The sequence below is a fragment of the Vombatus ursinus genome, unplaced genomic scaffold (genome assembly GCF_900497805.2).
Source record: "Vombatus ursinus unplaced genomic scaffold, bare-nosed wombat genome assembly UNPS02015175.1, whole genome shotgun sequence".
NCBI lineage: Eukaryota > Metazoa > Chordata > Mammalia > Diprotodontia > Vombatidae > Vombatus > Vombatus ursinus.
Window position 1 is genome coordinate 451663 of NW_020954953.1, and position 18279 is coordinate 469941.

At 35.7% G+C, this 18279-nt stretch overlaps 1 protein-coding gene across 2 annotated transcripts in view; it reads right to left on the minus strand.

The window, feature by feature from the left end:
* The window catches only part of LOC114031524 (regulator of G-protein signaling 17), a 57724-nt gene that overhangs the window by 11158 nt on the left and 28287 nt on the right, over positions 1-18279 (minus strand). Inside the window, exon 2 of one of the 2 annotated variants that reach the window (XM_027846649.1) lies at positions 1452-1529. In XM_027846649.1, coding sequence (XP_027702450.1) covers positions 1452-1529 — 78 coding nt within the window. Of the gene's footprint in view, positions 1-1451; positions 1542-18279 lie in introns of both variants that reach the window. The other variant, XM_027846648.1, reaches the window with a different exon arrangement.

An 18279-nucleotide genomic window follows, 5' to 3' on the forward strand; every position in this document is an offset into this window, starting at 1 on the left:
TTTAAATTATATTGGTCAAGGAATTATTCATAAGAAAGATAATTTCTATTATATCCTTTCTATTTTGTGTTTTAAATAACCTTGTTACTATTCTCTCATGCCCAAACTTCCTGTTTTACTCACTTTAAAAGATATAAGTAAGCAAGAAAATTATTATCAAGTACTGTCATTAAAACTTCTCCGTAAGAAGTAGTGAAGATTATACCATTTATCATTATACAGAGAATTTACTTATATTGTAGTTTTCCTTTCCTTTGGTGGATCTCAAATTAGAGCTTTTGATTCATTTTAGACCTAACATTTTTGTTAAAGTATGATCTAGTGGAGAGTCAACTGATTGCTGAAATATTGGGAAAATAGTCCTGAATTTCAAGTGAGAAGTCCTAGGTCTGAGTACTAACTTAGTACTAGCTATCTGTTTGACTTTGGGAAGACTTAGCCCTTTGGATCTTTGTTTCCTCATCTGTAAAATGGGATTAATATTCACACTACTGATCTCACTGTATTATAGTGAAGATTAAATGAGATAATGTATCTAAGCTACTTGGCAAACCATAAAATATTATATGGATGTGCATATTACACATCCATGTCTACAGATACATGTTATGTTTCTATGTATATATTTTTGTTGTTCAGTTGATTTTCAGTTGTATCTGAGTTCATGACCCTATTTGGGGTCTTCTTGGCAAAGATGCAGGAGTGGTTTGCCATTTCCTTCTCTGGTTCTTTTTAGAGATGAGGAAACTGAGGCAAACAGAATTAAGTGACTTGCCCAGGGTCACACAGCTAATAAGTATCTGAGGTCACATTTGAACTCAGTAACAGGAGTCTTCCTGACTCTAGACTTGGCATTCTATCCACTGCACCACCTAGCTGCCATCTCTATTTGTATATAGACATTGATACATAACATATCTGTGTGTGTGTGTGTGTGTGTGTGGTTTTGACCCTTACACATAAATACCAACTATAACTAGCATAAGTCAGTTTGGCTCTTTCTGAGGTTTTCTTTATTTTTCCTATTTGTAATGGAGACTAAAACATGAGAAACTGATTTTCCTCATGTTTCAGTCTCCATTACAAATAAGAACAATAAAGGTAACCTCAGAAATGAGAAGTGATGAATTAGGGTAATTTTACGAATAACTCAGGTAACAATCTTGGTTTTGTATGAATCAGAGAGATAGGGCTTAACAGGCTATGGAATTGGGTAACTTTCTGACACCATTTATAATAACACAATGGTATCTTGAGAAATATCTGATGAAAAAAGCACACTGAAGGAGCAAAACCTAGTTGAACACATTTGGCTGTAACCCAGGCTATGAAGGTGTTTGGTGGATATATTAGATTCTGAAAAAAAACAAAAAGTGAAAAACCTAATAGTCACTGAATACAGATGCCATATAAACACAAGATATAATTATCAATATAGCATCTAAACTTACCATTCTTCTACTGCCTGGATACTCTCCATTTTTGTTGTATGTGTTGGCCTTCCCGCATTGTCACCTCTATCTTCATTCCTAACAGTGAGGCTGTAATGTAGCACAACACTTTATTTTGTCTAGAGAAAGTCAATTATTTTAAATAAATGAATGAGTTTATCAATACAATATTACATAGGAAAAATGTCCATAGCTAAATGGCTAACTATGGGGATATACCAAAATGCTCAAAGCAGAACAAGACCTAACATTTTAAAAAATTATTTATATTATATATATAATTAGATATCATGCCTTTTTATAATCATTAATAACATTTGACAAAAACACAAACCAAAACTTTTAAAATCTTGTTTGAATATAATTATATCCTTTGACATCCTTCTTCCAGAATCTGATTTTCTTAAAATTTCCTGAAACAATTAGACAATTAAGTATTTCAATATTTTATATCTATCTTTAATGTACCAATACTTGATTACTTGATACTTTGTTATTGCCTAAATGGAAATTCATTTTTCATTTTAAGCAGTATAATTATTCCATTTTTGCCTCTTTTTATACTCATAAAGGTTTTCATTTTTTTCTTAATATATGTGAATCTAATATATAGTGTATTATTTACCTATCATCCCTCCTCCTCAAACCATCTCCTTATCCTCTCTCCCTATCCCATGTTTAAAACCCCAGATTCACCCTTGGCTGTCCTCAATCTTCCATAACACCCAGTCACTCATCAAGTTTTTGGCAATTCTTCCACTGCAATATATCCTACAAATGCCCCTTCTTCTTCATGTCCATTGTTAGCACCCTATTCTCCACTTTGCATCTGCTGCCCTGCTTGGTTTTTTCAACTCCACTATACAAGGTGGCCTTCCAAGGTTAAACCCCTCATTTCTAATCTCATCAACAGGCTGCTAACTCAAGTCTTGACTGATACCACCTCCCTCAGCCCCCTCTCTCTTCTGACTGGAGGGCTAGAAGGTGGAGTGACTAGCTCCACCTGATGACTTCCTTTATAGAGAGCAAAAACTGGAGTTTGGGGCTTGCTCCCCTCCTCATCTGCTGCCCTGCCTGTTTTTTTTTTCAACTCCACAGAATAAGATGCCCTCAAACTGGGCACCCTCTGGTGTCCCATTCATTGTCCCTCCCTCAACCCTCCACTTTTCTGCCTCTTTTTGTGTGTTGTCTCCCCCCCCCCCCATTAGACTGTGGGCAGGGACTGTCTTTTTAAAAAATTAATTGTATTCCTAGAAACTGAGCCAAGTTTATAAAAATAAGAGCCATTCCCCAGTTGATAAATGGTCAAAGGATATGAACAGGTAGGCATTTTTCAGAAGAAATCAAAGCTATCAATAGTCACATGGAAAAAATTTTCTAAATCACTATGGATTAGAGAAATACAAATTAAAATAACTGAGATACCACCTAATACCTATTAGATTGGGTAACATGACAGAAAAGGAAAATCATAAATGCTGGAGGGGATATAGAAAAATTGGGACACTAATGCACTGTTGGTAGACTTGTGAACTAGTCCAACCATTCTGGAGAGCAATTTGGAGCTATGCCCAAAGAGCTATAAAACTGTGCATACCCTTCCACCTAGCAATGCCAGACAAAAGGAACCATTTGTACAAAAATAGTTACAGCAGTTCTTTTTGTAGTGGCAAAGATTGGAAATTGAGGGGATGCCCATCAATTGGGGAATGGCTGAACAAGTTGTGGTACATAATTGTGATGGAATACTATTGTGCTATAAGAAATGATGAGCAGTATGGTTTCAGAAAAACCTGGGAAGACTTGTATGAACTGATGCAAAGTCAAGTGAGTAGAACCAGGAGATCATGGTACACAGTAACAGCTATATTTTAAGGATGCTCAACTATGAAAGATTTAGCTTCTCTGATTAAGACAATGATCCAAGACAATGCCAGAGGACCCATGATGAAAAATGCTATCCACCTCCAGAGAGAGAACTGATGAGCTCTGAATGCAAATTGAAGCATGCTTCATTACCCTTGTCTGCAATTTCTACTCTCTTCCTATGTCCTTACCTAAGACATTTTCCCCCCAGGGTAATAACACCTTCCTCTGAATTTTAATGGAAATAAAACAATGGCAGCAACAGTAACAACAATACTAATAGCTAGCATTTATATAGCACTTTGAGATTTGCAAAGCACTTTACAGTTATCATCTCTCATTTGATTCTTACAATAACCCTGGGAGGTGGGTGCTACTATTAACTCAATTTTACAGATGAAGAAAGTGAGGCAAAAGGAGCTTAAGTTATTTGCATAGGGTCACATAGCAAGGAAATGTCTGAGGTAGTATTTGAACTCAGGTCTTCTTGACTCCAAGGCCAGCTTTCTGTCAACTACTCCATGCTGCCTTTCTCTATACAAGAATTTTAAAAAATCAAGTGCTTACTATATGCAAAGTACTCTACTAAGAATTGAAGGTGTGAAAAGCAGAGATGTTTCCTGATCTCAGAAAGCTACCTTTCTGATGCAGGAAATGGCATATTTAGGAAATTTCAACTGTAAATTAAAAAGAAAGGTCCCGTGGTGCTTAGTGTACACTGGTAAGATAGAAAGTAAAATATTTTGAACAAATAGTACAAACTGACAATGAGTCAGTCCCAGAATTGGAAAGGGAGGAGCAGAATAACTTAGACCAGCTTTTGAAGCTGATTAGTTCTTCTAATGTGGGCAGCTTGGTGGCGCAGTGGAGTGAGTGCTGGGCCTAGAGTCAGGAAGACTCCTCTTCCTCAGTTCAAATCAGATACTTACTAGCTGTGTGACTCTGGGCAAGTCACTTAGACCCATTTGCCTCAGTTTCTTTATTAGTAAAATGAATTGGAGAGGGAAATGGTAAATCAGTCTAGTATCTCTGCCAAGAAAATCCTAAACAGGATCACAAAAACTTGGACATGACTGAACAACAACTGTTCATTTAATAACCCAAACTTCTCCATGAAACAAAGGTGCATTTTTAAAACAGCAATATTTTATCAGTATTGCATGTGGCTGAAAGTCATATCACATTACAGTTTCTGCAGAAGGTAAGATGAGTATTACTCAAAGGGCAATGGAGGGATGCATGCAAAGTGTAAACAGGATATAACACATTACAAACTAGGATTTATGAAGAAGTCTGGAGTAAAAAATGTCATAACAAAGAAATGTATGAGCAAGAACTAATCACATGTTAAGAGTGAAGGCTAACGAATGGAGTTTGTGTGTTCTATTAGTATCTTTAAAATATTAAGAGAAAGTGAAGAAGGCCCTCAGAACATTGAGTGGGTTTACTGTGCTTAACGTATAAGTAACCATAGATAAGAGTAAGAGAGGATAAACAGATATGGATGGTACAGTATCTGTATTATTGCAAGGAACCCCACATTAATGAGATTGCAGGTTCATTTGAGTGTGTCCAAGGACCAAATGAAGCCCTTCATAACAAGGAAGTTCAGACCATATGATTCTTGGTCCAATCATTTTAGAAAGCAATTTAGAATTATACTAAGAAAGTGAGTAAAATGCCTACACTGTTTGACCTAGCGACCTCTACTAGGTACACACCTCAAGGAGGACAAAGAAGAAAGAAGACAAAAAGGGTCCTGTATACACCAAAATATTTGTAAAACTCTTTTTTTTTTTTTATCCCTGTGGTAGCAAGGGACTAGAAACAAAAACATATGTCCACAGGGGATTGGCTAACATATGTGAATATAAGTGTAAAAATAATGAATATAAAGAATTCAGAGAAGCATGGGAAGATATATATGAACTGATACAGAGTGAAATTAATAGAACCAGGAAAGTAATAGACACAAAGACAACAATATCAATAGAAACAACAACATGAAACTGAACACTATAATTATCATGATCAAACTTGAACCCAAAAAAGAGGAAATTTATCTCCTCTCTTCTTTGCATTGGTGGTGATTTTGAAGGAGGCATCCTATGGGTATGGCATATTATATGTACTATCAGACTTAATGGATGTACTGGTTAGTTTTATTGAACTACTTCTCCATTCCTTCTTTATTCCTTTGTTATTATTTGTTACAAAGGATGACTCTGAATGGAGTAAAGGTATATATTTGGAAATGAAGTAATATAGAAACAAAGGGCAACAATATAATTTTTTAAAAATGTAAGTGATAACATAATTCTAATGTGGTATTTTCTAACATATAATCACAACCAACTTTATTTGAAGGTGAAATAGCAAAAGATGTTAAGATGATCAGAAAAAGACCACTTATTTTTTTCACTAATTCTGAAATGGAAGTATGTGTGTCTGTATTCCAGTCTATTAGTGTTGTTGTCTACACACATAATGATCAACTTATAATTGGGAACAAAATTGAAAAGAGAATTTAACAATGACATTATGTGCCTAGGAAGATTGATTTTTTTTTCCTTTTTAAGAAGGCTGTTCTTGGGAAATTATACTAATTTACATTACAGTTAGCATTCATATTTATACCAATTCAGTTCTGATAAATTGCTTTGTGAATAACTGAGAACATAAATTGTACTTAAATTGTTTCAAAGAACTGTAATATGGTGGAAAGTGAATTGGGAGTTCTAATATCACCTCTGATAATTTACTTGATATGTGACTTCTCTGTATCTCAATCCCCATCTGTAAAATGTGGATAACACTACTGATGCTACCTGCCTCAGAGGGTTGTGGTAAATGTGCTTTGGATATCTTAAAGTGCTCTGTGAGGGTAAGTTATTTATTTTTCTATAATAGAAGGCCATGGACAAAATCATAGCACAGCATGAGGTATGGATATGTATCCGCATTGATAAGATCATGGCTTCATTAAAATTTATGTTGATGATAATGGTGATGGAAAAGCAGGATGAGATAGAAGATGGAGATTAGACTTCAAATCAGGAAGACCTGGGTGCAAATCCCACCTCTGACATTGAGCTGTGCGACATGTAAAACACCATAAGTTTTAGAGCACCACACAAATGCTAGTTGTTATTATATGTTGTTTATAAATAACAGGCAATGGATGAACAGGACTGCAACAAGACTAAACTGTGCTAGTAAGGAATTGTGTTATAAATCACCACAGCATCAACTAGGAAAACTCAAAAGGCACAAAATACCAAGAAATTCAAAAAGAATAATAACACTATGTTGAATCACAATGCTCCCTGGCACACGTGCCTAATACCTTGGCTCACATACCTTTTTAAGGGGCAAAAGAGTACCATTTTGTCCAGGCTAGTTAGTATAGAAATACGAGGTGACTTTACTTCATCATTTGAAGTGGCAGGAGAAGTGTGACTGCTTCCTTCAGTTTGTGGCTGACGCGTCCTCAGGAGGGGCAGCTAAATAACTGATGCCAGAGGCCAGGATCAAAGAAAATGTTTCTAAAGGTATTGATGCCAAGTCACTCTGGGAATTATTCCTCCATAGCTCATCATGTCATACCTTACAGTCTCAGCTGGATACAGGACTTTGTATGACAAGCCTCAGGGCCTCAATTAGAGTCCCAGGAGTCTACCTTCACTCAGCTCCAAAGTCCTTGGCAAAGACCCATTCTTATGGCAAAAATGAATGAAAAGCAGCATCCAAGTTACATTTCTATGAAAGCCATCTGTTAAGACAGTGGGACAGACTCCTGATGCAGAATATGAAACAACATGCAAAGAAATGAAAAATGTCTTGTTGGACAGCTCTCCCATCAACTTCCTTTCGGCTTGACTGATTTCTTGATTTTAATGAGGTGTGATGATGAGAACTCAGGCAATGCTATTGTCATCTTGGTCTGGAAAATTGTTTCACCCCATCCTTTTGAGGGTTCTGCCCCTCCAGAATTCACTTTGAGATGTTATTTATAGTTCTTTGAAGAGAAAATTGGGAGAGCTCAGGCAAGTGCCTGCCTTTCTCTCTCATCTTGGTCTGACAATACTGTTGTCAAAAAATTCCTTGAATTTAACAGAGGTAAAGGTGAACTTATTGCCCAAATGAGTAAACATACTAACTGGTACAGGGCTGTGATTGATACAAAAAGCATAGAGTATAGAGGGAACTTAGAGCACTTTGAGCCATTTTGAGAAACGATTTGTCTCAGTAAACAAGTTTTTTTTTTTTAAATGATCTTTCAAAATCAGTTTGGCTTATTCCTTGATAAGTAAATGGATGATATGAGCAGGCAGTTTTCAGAGGAAGAAATCTAAGGTGTCAACAATGAAAAAAGTACTCCAAATCGCTAGTAATTACAGAAATGAAAATTAGTGACTTTAAGCTCCTACTTCACAGCCATCAAACTGGCAAAGTGGCCAAAAAAAAAAAAAGCACAATTACAAATGTTGGAGGAGCTGTGGGAAAACTGGCATGTACATACCATTGGTGGAACTATGAATTAGTCCAGCCATTCTGGAAAATAACTTGAAACTGTGCCTCCAAATTCACTAAACTGTGTACACAGTAACCCAGTCATAAAGTGTACTACCAACCTCTTGAGAGAAGTGAGAAATTTTAGTTGTAGGCTAAGACATTTATTTTCAGACATGGTCAGTGTATGTGTTGGGGAGGAGGGAATAAAATCCATATGGTTTGACAAGAGACTTGATAGTCTTTTCATGGAAAAACCTTTGGTTGGTTATGGCCAAGTATTTTCCTATGTGCTATATTGTTTTACAATTTAAGAAATGTCAATCCCAAACCACCAGATACATCCTTTAGCCAATGATATTTTTCATACAAAAAAGTCTGTTATTTCCTGAACCTTGTCATATATAAGGTGATATGATAATCATTTTCCGGATTGGTAGCTTGAATTTCCAATTAATTTATATATATATATATAGTTTTGTTTTGTTTTTTTAGGCAATTGGGGTTAAGTGACTTGCCCAGGGTCACATAGCTGGTAAGTGTCAAGTGTTTGGTCTGAGGCCGGATTTGAACTCAGGTCCTCCTGACTTCAGGGTCAGTGCTCTATCCACTAGCACCACCCCCCAATTAATTTATATTGACAATAAAGTAAGGTAATTCATGTTATTGGGATGTGAATAGCTTGAATTCCTCAAGAAGTTTCTCTATAGGTTCTTCCTTCTGTAGTCAATTCTACCAGGATCCAATACCCTTGGAAGTAGGCATGCCTAAGATGATAGGGAAGGGGTCAGAAGACACTATTCTTAAGCGCCTCAATACCTTACGTTTTACTCCAGGAGACATTATAAACACATGAACAATGCCCAGCCCTGCTCCTGCCAAAAAAAAAATGCATTCAGTATACCAGAGCTGCATTGCCTTGCCACGAAAAGATCTCAACTGGCTCTCTTGCTCTTCCCTGTCATGTCAACATAGTTAACTCTGAAAAATAAGAACTGGTTTAAGAAACACTGGTTTACATGCATGCCCTTTGACCTAGCAACAACACTATTAGGTCTGTATCCCAAAAGAGATAAAAAACAAAAAGGAGGATTTATATGTGCGAAAATATTTATAACAGCTCTTTTCTGGGGACAAAGAATTAGAAGTTGAGGGGATGCCCATCAATTGGGGAATAGCTGAACAAGTAGTGGTATGTGATTATGATGGAATACTATTGTACTATAAGAAATGATGAGCAGGATGCTCTCAGACTTGCATGGGCTGATGCAAAGTGAAATGTACTGTGTACAAAGTAACAGCAACATTGTTAAGATGATTAGTTGTGAATGATTTAGCTATTCTCTACAATACAACAATCCAAGACAACTCTAAAGGACTTATGAGGAAAATACTATCCATCCCCAGGGAAACAACTAATGGTGTCTGAATATAGATTGAAGTATACTTTTTTTTAACTTTATTTTTCTCGAGGTTTTTTTTTCCCCTCATCCATGTTTTCTTTCACAACATGACTATTATGGATATGTTTTGCATGACTACACATGTATAACCTCTATCGAATTGTTTGCCTTCTCAATGGGGGTGGGGTGGGGAGGGAGGAAGGGAGAGAATTGGAACTCAAAGTTTTAAAAACGAATATTAAAAATTGTTTTTACGTGTAACTGGAGAAAAATAAAATACTAAATTAAAAAAAAAAGAAATACTGGTTTAGAAGCTAGGACTATCTCTGCTTTTATTAACAGGCCATAGGCAATCTCAGACCAGGAGAGATGTTGATGATCTTATTTTGGCTATTGGAGGCTATAGCTGCTGCATCTCTGTTCCACAAATCAGTTTCTCTGCCTTCCCAGATTTTAGACACAAATTCTAGGCTAGGGTCTATTTGGGATTTTCTGCAGGTAATCTGCCAGATGGGACCACTCTGAAAGTAACACCTTGAAACTATTAAACACTTTGAAAAAGAAGCAACCTGTATGTAATTTGCATACAATCCTCTTTTTCTGTTCTACTTTACTTATGGAAATGTTGTGTGTGTGTTCATAATTTGTTTAAATAAATTTGTTTAGAACAGCTTATGATGAAACCTTCAATTGCGAGGGTATAGAACATAATCCATGCCACCCAGTGGCAGATAGCTCAAGGCATCAGTATTCAATATTATTGCTGCTGGTTTGTGAACAATTGTGTACTCAGAGGCACCGAGGAAAAGACTCCAGTGCTACTTATGTGATGATATGACATACAACAATAACAACAAAAACCCCAACAAGATAAGCATTTTAAAGATTGCATAGTGCTTTCTTTAAATCTGCTACTTCTCATCTGAGCTTCACAATAACCCTGTGAGGCAGGTTTTACAGGTACTGTTAAACTCATTTCACAAGTGAGGAAACAGGCTTAGAGGAGTTAAGTGACTAGCCTGTGGGAACACAACTAGTCAAGAATTCCTATAGAGTCTGGGAAGGGGCTTAGTATAAATTACAAAGGCATTGTCTTAAAGGTAGTTGTGGAAATTCTTGACTCCCACAGTAATATGAAAGGTTCCTTTGTCAATTGGTATGTACCTCTGTTCTGGAGTTGTTGAGTGTAAATAACAGATGCCTAAATACATATACTCTTAATCTCTTTGTGTGTCATGGTCCCCTTTGGCAAGCTGGTGAAGCGCATGTACAAAGTATAATTTTTTTTAAAGGAAATGCTAAATTTCAATTAGAGATTGGTGGGGAAAAAAATTGTATTTTTTTCTGATCCAAATTCACAACCTCCCCCTCTTAAATCTATTCACAGGTCCTTGAGTGTCCCCATGGACCCCAGGTTAAGAACCCTGCCTTAGTGTCATCTGGCATTTTCATGTGAAGTGTCAATCCCAAGAAGCCGTGATTCTCAGTCATTCTAATGTACTGGCACAAATTCAGAAGTCAATAACTATTTGGTATTATGTAAAGTGTCTTCATACTGACAATTCCACTGCCATGGAACCCCTATTTCTAGCAGGCAATAAAATGACTTTTTTTGGGGGGGGACACAAACATGATATGAATTCAGTAGTCCCAGGAAATTTGGGGGGTGAGCACACTATGTATTGCATGTCTCTTTTCTTGGATATAATGAATGTAAGCAGCCTTGATCCAGTTTTCCTCAAACAATGATGCTAAAATAAATCTTTTATAATTAAATCATTCCATTTAAAAAAAAAACTGACATACCTGAGGCATCACAGGGACATGATACCCTGAAATAGTTTTACCAATTCATCCCTAGTTGTCCCCAGGATCAGAAAATTATCAGAATAAACTACTAATAACAACTCACATCTGTATAACACTTTGTAATTAACAGAGACCTTTTTTTTTTACCCCAATTCATTATTTATTTATTTTTAGTATTGATTTAAAAAAAAAACTGAGTTCTGATGTATCTTCTTTCCTCCCACCCTCCCTCACCCATTGAGAAGGCAAGAAATGTGATATCAATTATACATGTGAAATCATGCAAACCATTTTCCCATATTAACCATGTTGCAAAAAAACAAGGAGAAAAATAAAGTGAAAAAAAATATGCTTCAGGCTGCATTCAGACTCATCAGTTCTTTCTCTTAAGATAGATAGCATTATTCATCATAAGTCCTTTAGAATTGTCTTGGATCATTTTATTGATCAGAATAGCTAAGTCATTCACAGTTGACCATCATATAATATTGCTGGTACTATACACAATGTTCTCCTGGTTCTACTGACTTCACTTTGCATCAGTTCATATAAGTCCTCCCAGGTTTTTCTGAAACAATTCTGCTCATCATTTCTTTCTTTTTTTAAAATTTAATTTAATTTTATTTTTTAGGCAATTGGGGTTAAGTGACTTGCCCAGGGTCACACAGCTAGTAAGTGTCAAGTGTTTGGTCTGAGGCCGGATTTCAACTCAGGTCCTCCTGACTTCAGGGCCAGTGCTCTATTCACTGCGCCACCTAGCTGCCCCTGCTCATCATTTCTTACAGCACAATATAATAACTCCATCACAATCACATACCACAACTTGTTCAGTCATTCCACAATTGATGGACATCCTCTCAATTTCCAATTCCTTGACAACAGAAAAAGAGTTGCTATATTGTTGTACAAGAGGTTCTTATTTCTTTTTTTCTTTGATGTCTTTGCGATACAAATCTAGTAGGGGTATTGCTGGGTCAAAGGGTATGCATAGTTTTATAGCACTTAGAGTTTCTAATTGTTTTCCAGAATGGTTGGATCAGTTCAAACTCCAACAGTGCATTAGTGTCCCAATTTTTCCATATCTCCTCCAACATTTGTCATTTTCTTGTTCTATCATTTTAGCCAATCTGATAGGGGTGAAGTGATATCTCAGAGTTGTTTTAATATGCATTTCTCTAATCAGTAGTGATTTCGACCATTTTATATGATTATAGATAGCTTTAATTTCTTTTTTCTGAAAACTGCTTTATATTCTTTGAGCCTTTATCAACTGGGGAATCACTCATATTTTTATCAATTTTTTTTTAAGGCAATTGGGGTTAAGTGACTTGCCCAGGCTTACACAGCTAGTAAGTAACAAGTGTTCGGTCTGAGGCCAGATTTGAACTCAGGTCCTCCTGACTTCAGGGCCAGTGCTCTATCCACTGCGCCACCTAGCTGCCCCCTATTTTTATCAATTTGACTAAGTTCTCAACATATTTGAGAAATGAGGTCTTTATCAAAGAAACTTACTGTAAATTTTTTTCCCACATTTTCCTACTTTCCTTCTAATCTTGGCTGCAATGAGTTTGTTTGTACAAACTCTTTTAAATTTGATGTAATGAAAATTATCCATTTTACTTCCCTTGATTTCTTCCCTCATCTATAGATCTGACATGCAAAATTGTCCATGCTCCTCTAATTTGCTTATGGTATTACCCCTAATGACTAAATCATGTCCCCTTTTTGACCATATCTTGGTATATAGTGTGAGATATTTGTCTATTCCGAGTTTCTGCCAAACTGCTTTCCAGTTTTCCCAGAAATTTTTTTTTGTCAAATAGTGAGTTCCTGTCCTAAAAACTTGTAATTTTTAGTTTATCAAACACTATATTATTATCATTTACTATTATGTATTATGTACCTAATCTATTTCACTGATCCACCACTCTATTTCCTAGCCAGTAAAAGACTGTTTTGATGATTACCACTTTGTAAAGCAATTTGAAATCTGATACTCCTAGGCCACCTTCCTTGACATTTTTTTCATTTATTCTCTTGATATTCTTGACCTTTTGTTCTTCCAGATTAATTTTGTTATTATTTTTTCTTATTATTGTTGTTCAGTTCTCTCAGACATGTTCAACTCTTCATGAGCCCATTTGGGGTTTTCTTGGCAAAGATACTAGAATAGTTTGCCTTTCCTTCTCAAGCTCATTTGACAGATGAGGAAACTGAGGCAAACAGGGTTAAGTGACTCGCCCAGGGTCACACAGATATTAAGTGACTCAGATTTAAACTCAGGTCTTCCTGACTCCTGACTCCAGTCCCAGCACTCTATCTACTGTGCCACCTACCTGTCTTTATTTTTTCTAGCTCTATAAAATGTTTTTGGTAATTTGATTGTTATGGCACCAAATAAGTAAATTAATTTAGGTAGAATTGTCATTTTTATTATATTGGCTCAGTCTACCTATAATTATATGGAATGAGTGGGAATGAGACATCAATAATGACACTGAGGTTGTAAGCCTGGAGACTGGGGCAGTGGTGTCATTGAGAGTAACAGGGAGGTCAGGAAGAGGGTAAGGTTTTGAGGGAAAGATATGGTTTCTGTTCTGGACCTGCTGAATTTAAAATGTCTAGAGGACATACACTTTGAGAGTTGTCAATAGGCAGTTGCTGATTTGAGACTAGAAGTAAAGAGAGGTTAGGGCTGGATAGGTAGATCTGAGAATCATAGGATGAAGATAATTGAATCCACGGGAGATAATACAGAGTGAAAAGAGGAAGCCCAAGACAGATGCCCATGAATTGCTACAATTCATGGGTCAGAATTGCTATAATATTCATGTATGTATATATATTTTTTCTTATGTTTTGGTGTTTACTTTGACCTTTATCTTGAAATAGTGTGCATAGATATCTGGTTCCATAATGGCTGTCTGTATCTAGTTAATTCTTATCTGTTAAATAAATAAATGTATATGTATATAATCAATTTCATTTTAAAAAATGACATTTATTGCTCACTATATCCAGTGCCTTCTGATACCTTCTCCTTTAAAAAATAGTATTCTTGATGATGGAAAGGTATCATGTTTTTGACTAGTCTACAAGTTTTTTTTTTTTAATTTTCATCTATTAATCTCAAACTATACCTTTCACAGTTGATTATAACAAAAGTTCATTGGACTGGTTTCCTTCTAATAGATTTTGATTCATGTATTCTTTCAAAGTGTCCCCTTTCTGAGAATGTGCTCTTTATTACCTTGAATCAATAAGTAGGGTTTTTGTGTAAAGTACCACAGCCTAAGCAGGGGTTATCTTGTATAAAGTGATCTGCAGATATTGTGGCATGTGTATTTCCTGTTTTCTGCTGAGCATGCTGGTAAGAGTTCTCTGCCTTTATATGGATGTTGATATTACAGTAGTGGGAGAACTACTCAGAATAATCAATAATTTTTATGTGGTTTTATTTTGTGAAATCAATGGTCATGCATAAATGATTCTACTGAGCTTACTGCAAACATCTGACTTTGATCAGATGAAACAAATTCCCTCACCTTTAATTAATTCTTTGTCAGCTCGGTGCTAAATTCCATGCTGTATGTATGTTGCTTTGTTCTCTCTCTCTCTTTCTCTCTCTCTCTCTCTCTCATATTCTAAATTCTGTGATTCATAAAAATGGATATCATTGTAAGGAAACATTAAAAGTTATGTCTTTTAAAGAACACACCTCAATGACTGTTAGAGATGTTGTAGTGACTGTTGGTGTAGAGAAATCAGGAGTTTCAAGGCCACAATGGACTAGGATCAGTTGAATTGAAGTTCAAAGGAAATGAGATGAAAAATGAAAAATATCATCAAGAACTGACAAACTGTTGTTGTAAAGCAGCCTAATTCATCCTCAGGATCAAGCAAAAAACCTTCAGAGGAATATGGCAGCTGGAGGGATTGTTACTGATTCCTCTTCTGTATAGCACAGGCTTTTTGAAGTTGGGAGAAGAGTGAGAAGATGAATAGAAGAAAATAACTGCTAACCTTTGCTATGAAGAAAAAAACACTTGCCAGTGCCTAGAATATATAAAGATTTTTGTATGGAAGATTGGAAAAAGGTAAGCAGACTTTTTCATTTAAGGCTACACTAAAATTATTATAAAAATCTAGATCTAGATGTCTTCATCATACTATAAAACATGCACCAAAAGAAATAATTACTAGAGGATTAAAAAAAAATCATTAGGTCTGGATACCTTGTTCCCATTGAGGGAATATAAACCCTGATAATAATAGCATGAGAATAATAAAATAAGAATGTAGTAACAGCTAGAGTATATATAGTATTTTTAGGTTTGCAAAATTCTTTACATATGTTATCTTCTTTGATCCTCACAACAACCCTGTGAGGCACACACTGTGATTTTCCCCAGTTTACAGATGCAGAAACTGAAACAGAGAGAGGTTAAGTCACTTGCCCAGGGTGACACAACTAGGAAGTGTCTGAGACAGGATTTGAACTCGTGTGTTCCTGACTCCAAATCTAACACTTTATTCACTCTATCATCTAGCTGCCTGAGAACTATACTGATATTTTGAGAAGCAGTTTTTCAAAATTACAAAATTCTCAAATTGAGATGGAACGTGGCAACATGGCTTTTACATCTCAAAGAGTGAAGACATTTATTCAAAAGAAGGTGATAAATATGCTTCAATGGCCTAGGACCTCATTTGCTTTAATCCTCATTGAAAAGCTAAGGACAACAACCACATCTGGAACTGAAAAAGTAGATTGTTTATGAAAGGTATTCAGTATCCCATTGGATCTGTGGTTTCATGATGAAGAACTAAAAAATAAATGTCAAAATCTTTTGAACTCAATGTCAAAAGCAAGTGACTGCAATAAATGGAAGACGTATGGCATGCTAAATGTTTTTAAATTTGTAAGATTTATGTCAATAAATTTTACTTCGTCCCAGGTAATTTGCACACCATAGTAAAGAACATTGATATTAGAGGTTATTCCCTTAATATCAGTGACATACAGTATTGGTGTATCTTTGGATAGAGCTTTGTCTTTGACCATTATATATGTTAAATTGAGTTTGGTCAAGAGATGTTTTTGAAGAACTTCTTTATAAACTCCCTTTTTAAAGTTATTTTAAAACATAGTATCTAAGAATGCCCAAAGTGGCAATATTGAGACATATGGCAGAATTCAATAATATATGCAGTAATGCCCTCAGTAGTCTGTTGTTTCTGAGTGGGAATTTAAAGCTCTGAACAATAGTAAGAAGTGTGTTTAAATTTTAATTCTTCTTCTACTTCCCCCCCCCTTTTCCTCTCCTCTCCCCTCTCCAATGCAGTATCATTGGCTGTTTTATCACTTATGGTCTTAGCTGCCTAGCTCAGTATCACCCAGTCAGTGTGCGTTAGAGGTGGTACTTGAACCCTCCTCTTCCCGACTGAAATCAGCTCACACCACTGTGCCATGCTGCATCTAGCGCTTTTGAAAATTGCATAAATTCCTCAAATATTTTAGTTTCAAATGAAACAGGGACAATGAATGATCTCATGGTAAAAGTTCCCATATGGTAAATGGTCCCATAGATTTTCAGATGTATAGTGTGTTTCCCCACTGGAGTTAACTTCCTCCCCACCCCCTTCCCAAGATAGAAGGAAATTCTTATGTAGGAATCCCAGGAATTGGGCTGGCCAATTTCAAACTCCCTAAAGAGTCCCTAAAAAGTCTCCCAGGCAAAAGCTATATTCAGTTCTTTACTAGAATACTTCAGCAAGGACTTGTTATCTATTTTTAGCAATTATCCATCCTCTTTAGCAGAATAAGTCACATGATTAGGATCGATAACAATCAAGGGATGAGTAGGTAGGTATTCAACACAGCTTTATTCATATAAAAACTTCTGGAAGTTAATTCATTAACTATGGTACCTCAAAAGGTATAAAATATTAATGCACCTCAGAGGAATTCCATATCTCTACTATGCCCCGAGATTAACATACCTATATAAATGATATCTCAAATATATGGCAAAGTCTTTTACAACTGGGATAATTTCCTCTATTTCTCAAATTTCATAGCATTTAGCACAATGTTGGACACAGAGTAAAAGCTCAATAAGTATTTACTGAATGATTATAGTTCACTCTGGCTATGAGTAGTCTTAAAGATGTTAGCTAAACATGTGCCAACTGGAGTTCTAAGGGAATTTGAAATTAATTCTTAAAAAAAATGCTATTTCTCTCATTAAGATATAAGATAATTTAATGAAACAAACTCAGTTTTTCCAACTATATAATATATTCCTTGCAGACAAAGATCTACCTTTTCTATTTCATTCTTATCTCCATAGTATACTACTCTACACATAATAACAGTCTCATGAAAAATTTTTATAACCATTTTTTTAAAACACTGAATCATTTTAACTCAACTATTATAGAATTATAACATTTTATAGCAAAAAGATAATAATCTCGATCACAGTGGATCTGAGACTACAACTGGGAGTTTCTGACTCATAGCTAACTGCTTTTCTCTCTGTACCTTGGCTATATTAGGGGAGCTTGCAACTTAATGGAATTCTATTATAAATCCTTTTGTAAAGTGGATAATTACCCCCTAATTTATTTTTGTGTAAATACAGATTTTCATAAATCAGTTATGTATATTTTCATAAGTGTATGGGCATATTTTGGCAAATGACACACATACACACAAACCAGAACAAGAAATAATAATCATAATAACACAATAACTAGCATTTATGTGGTTTATGTGATACCTACTGTGTATCAGGAGCTATGCTAAGCACTTTACAAATGCTATCTCATTTGAGCCTTACAACAACTCTGGGAGGTAGGTGCTATTATTATCCAGTACCCTATGCATACAAATAACAAGCAAATAATGTAGTAAAAACTGTATACTTCAGTGCTGGGGACACACAGTGATTAGACTCTGGTGGGATAAACCAAGGAAGGCATCAAAGGGTTGAATTTTGTTTGGTGTTTTGAAAGTAATATAAGAAACTTAGGCAAATTACTTAAAGCCTCTATTTCCTTTACTAAAGCAAACAAACAAACAAACAAACAAAACATGGCTGTTTATAATGGGCAGAAAGGCAGTGAGAGGGAATGCCTGTTTGGAGAAATGCAATGTGAAAAGATGAGGTGACAGCAGCAATCAAAGTGATCTCCAGGGCATGCAAGCACATTTCCTTGTGTTTTGCAGAGTC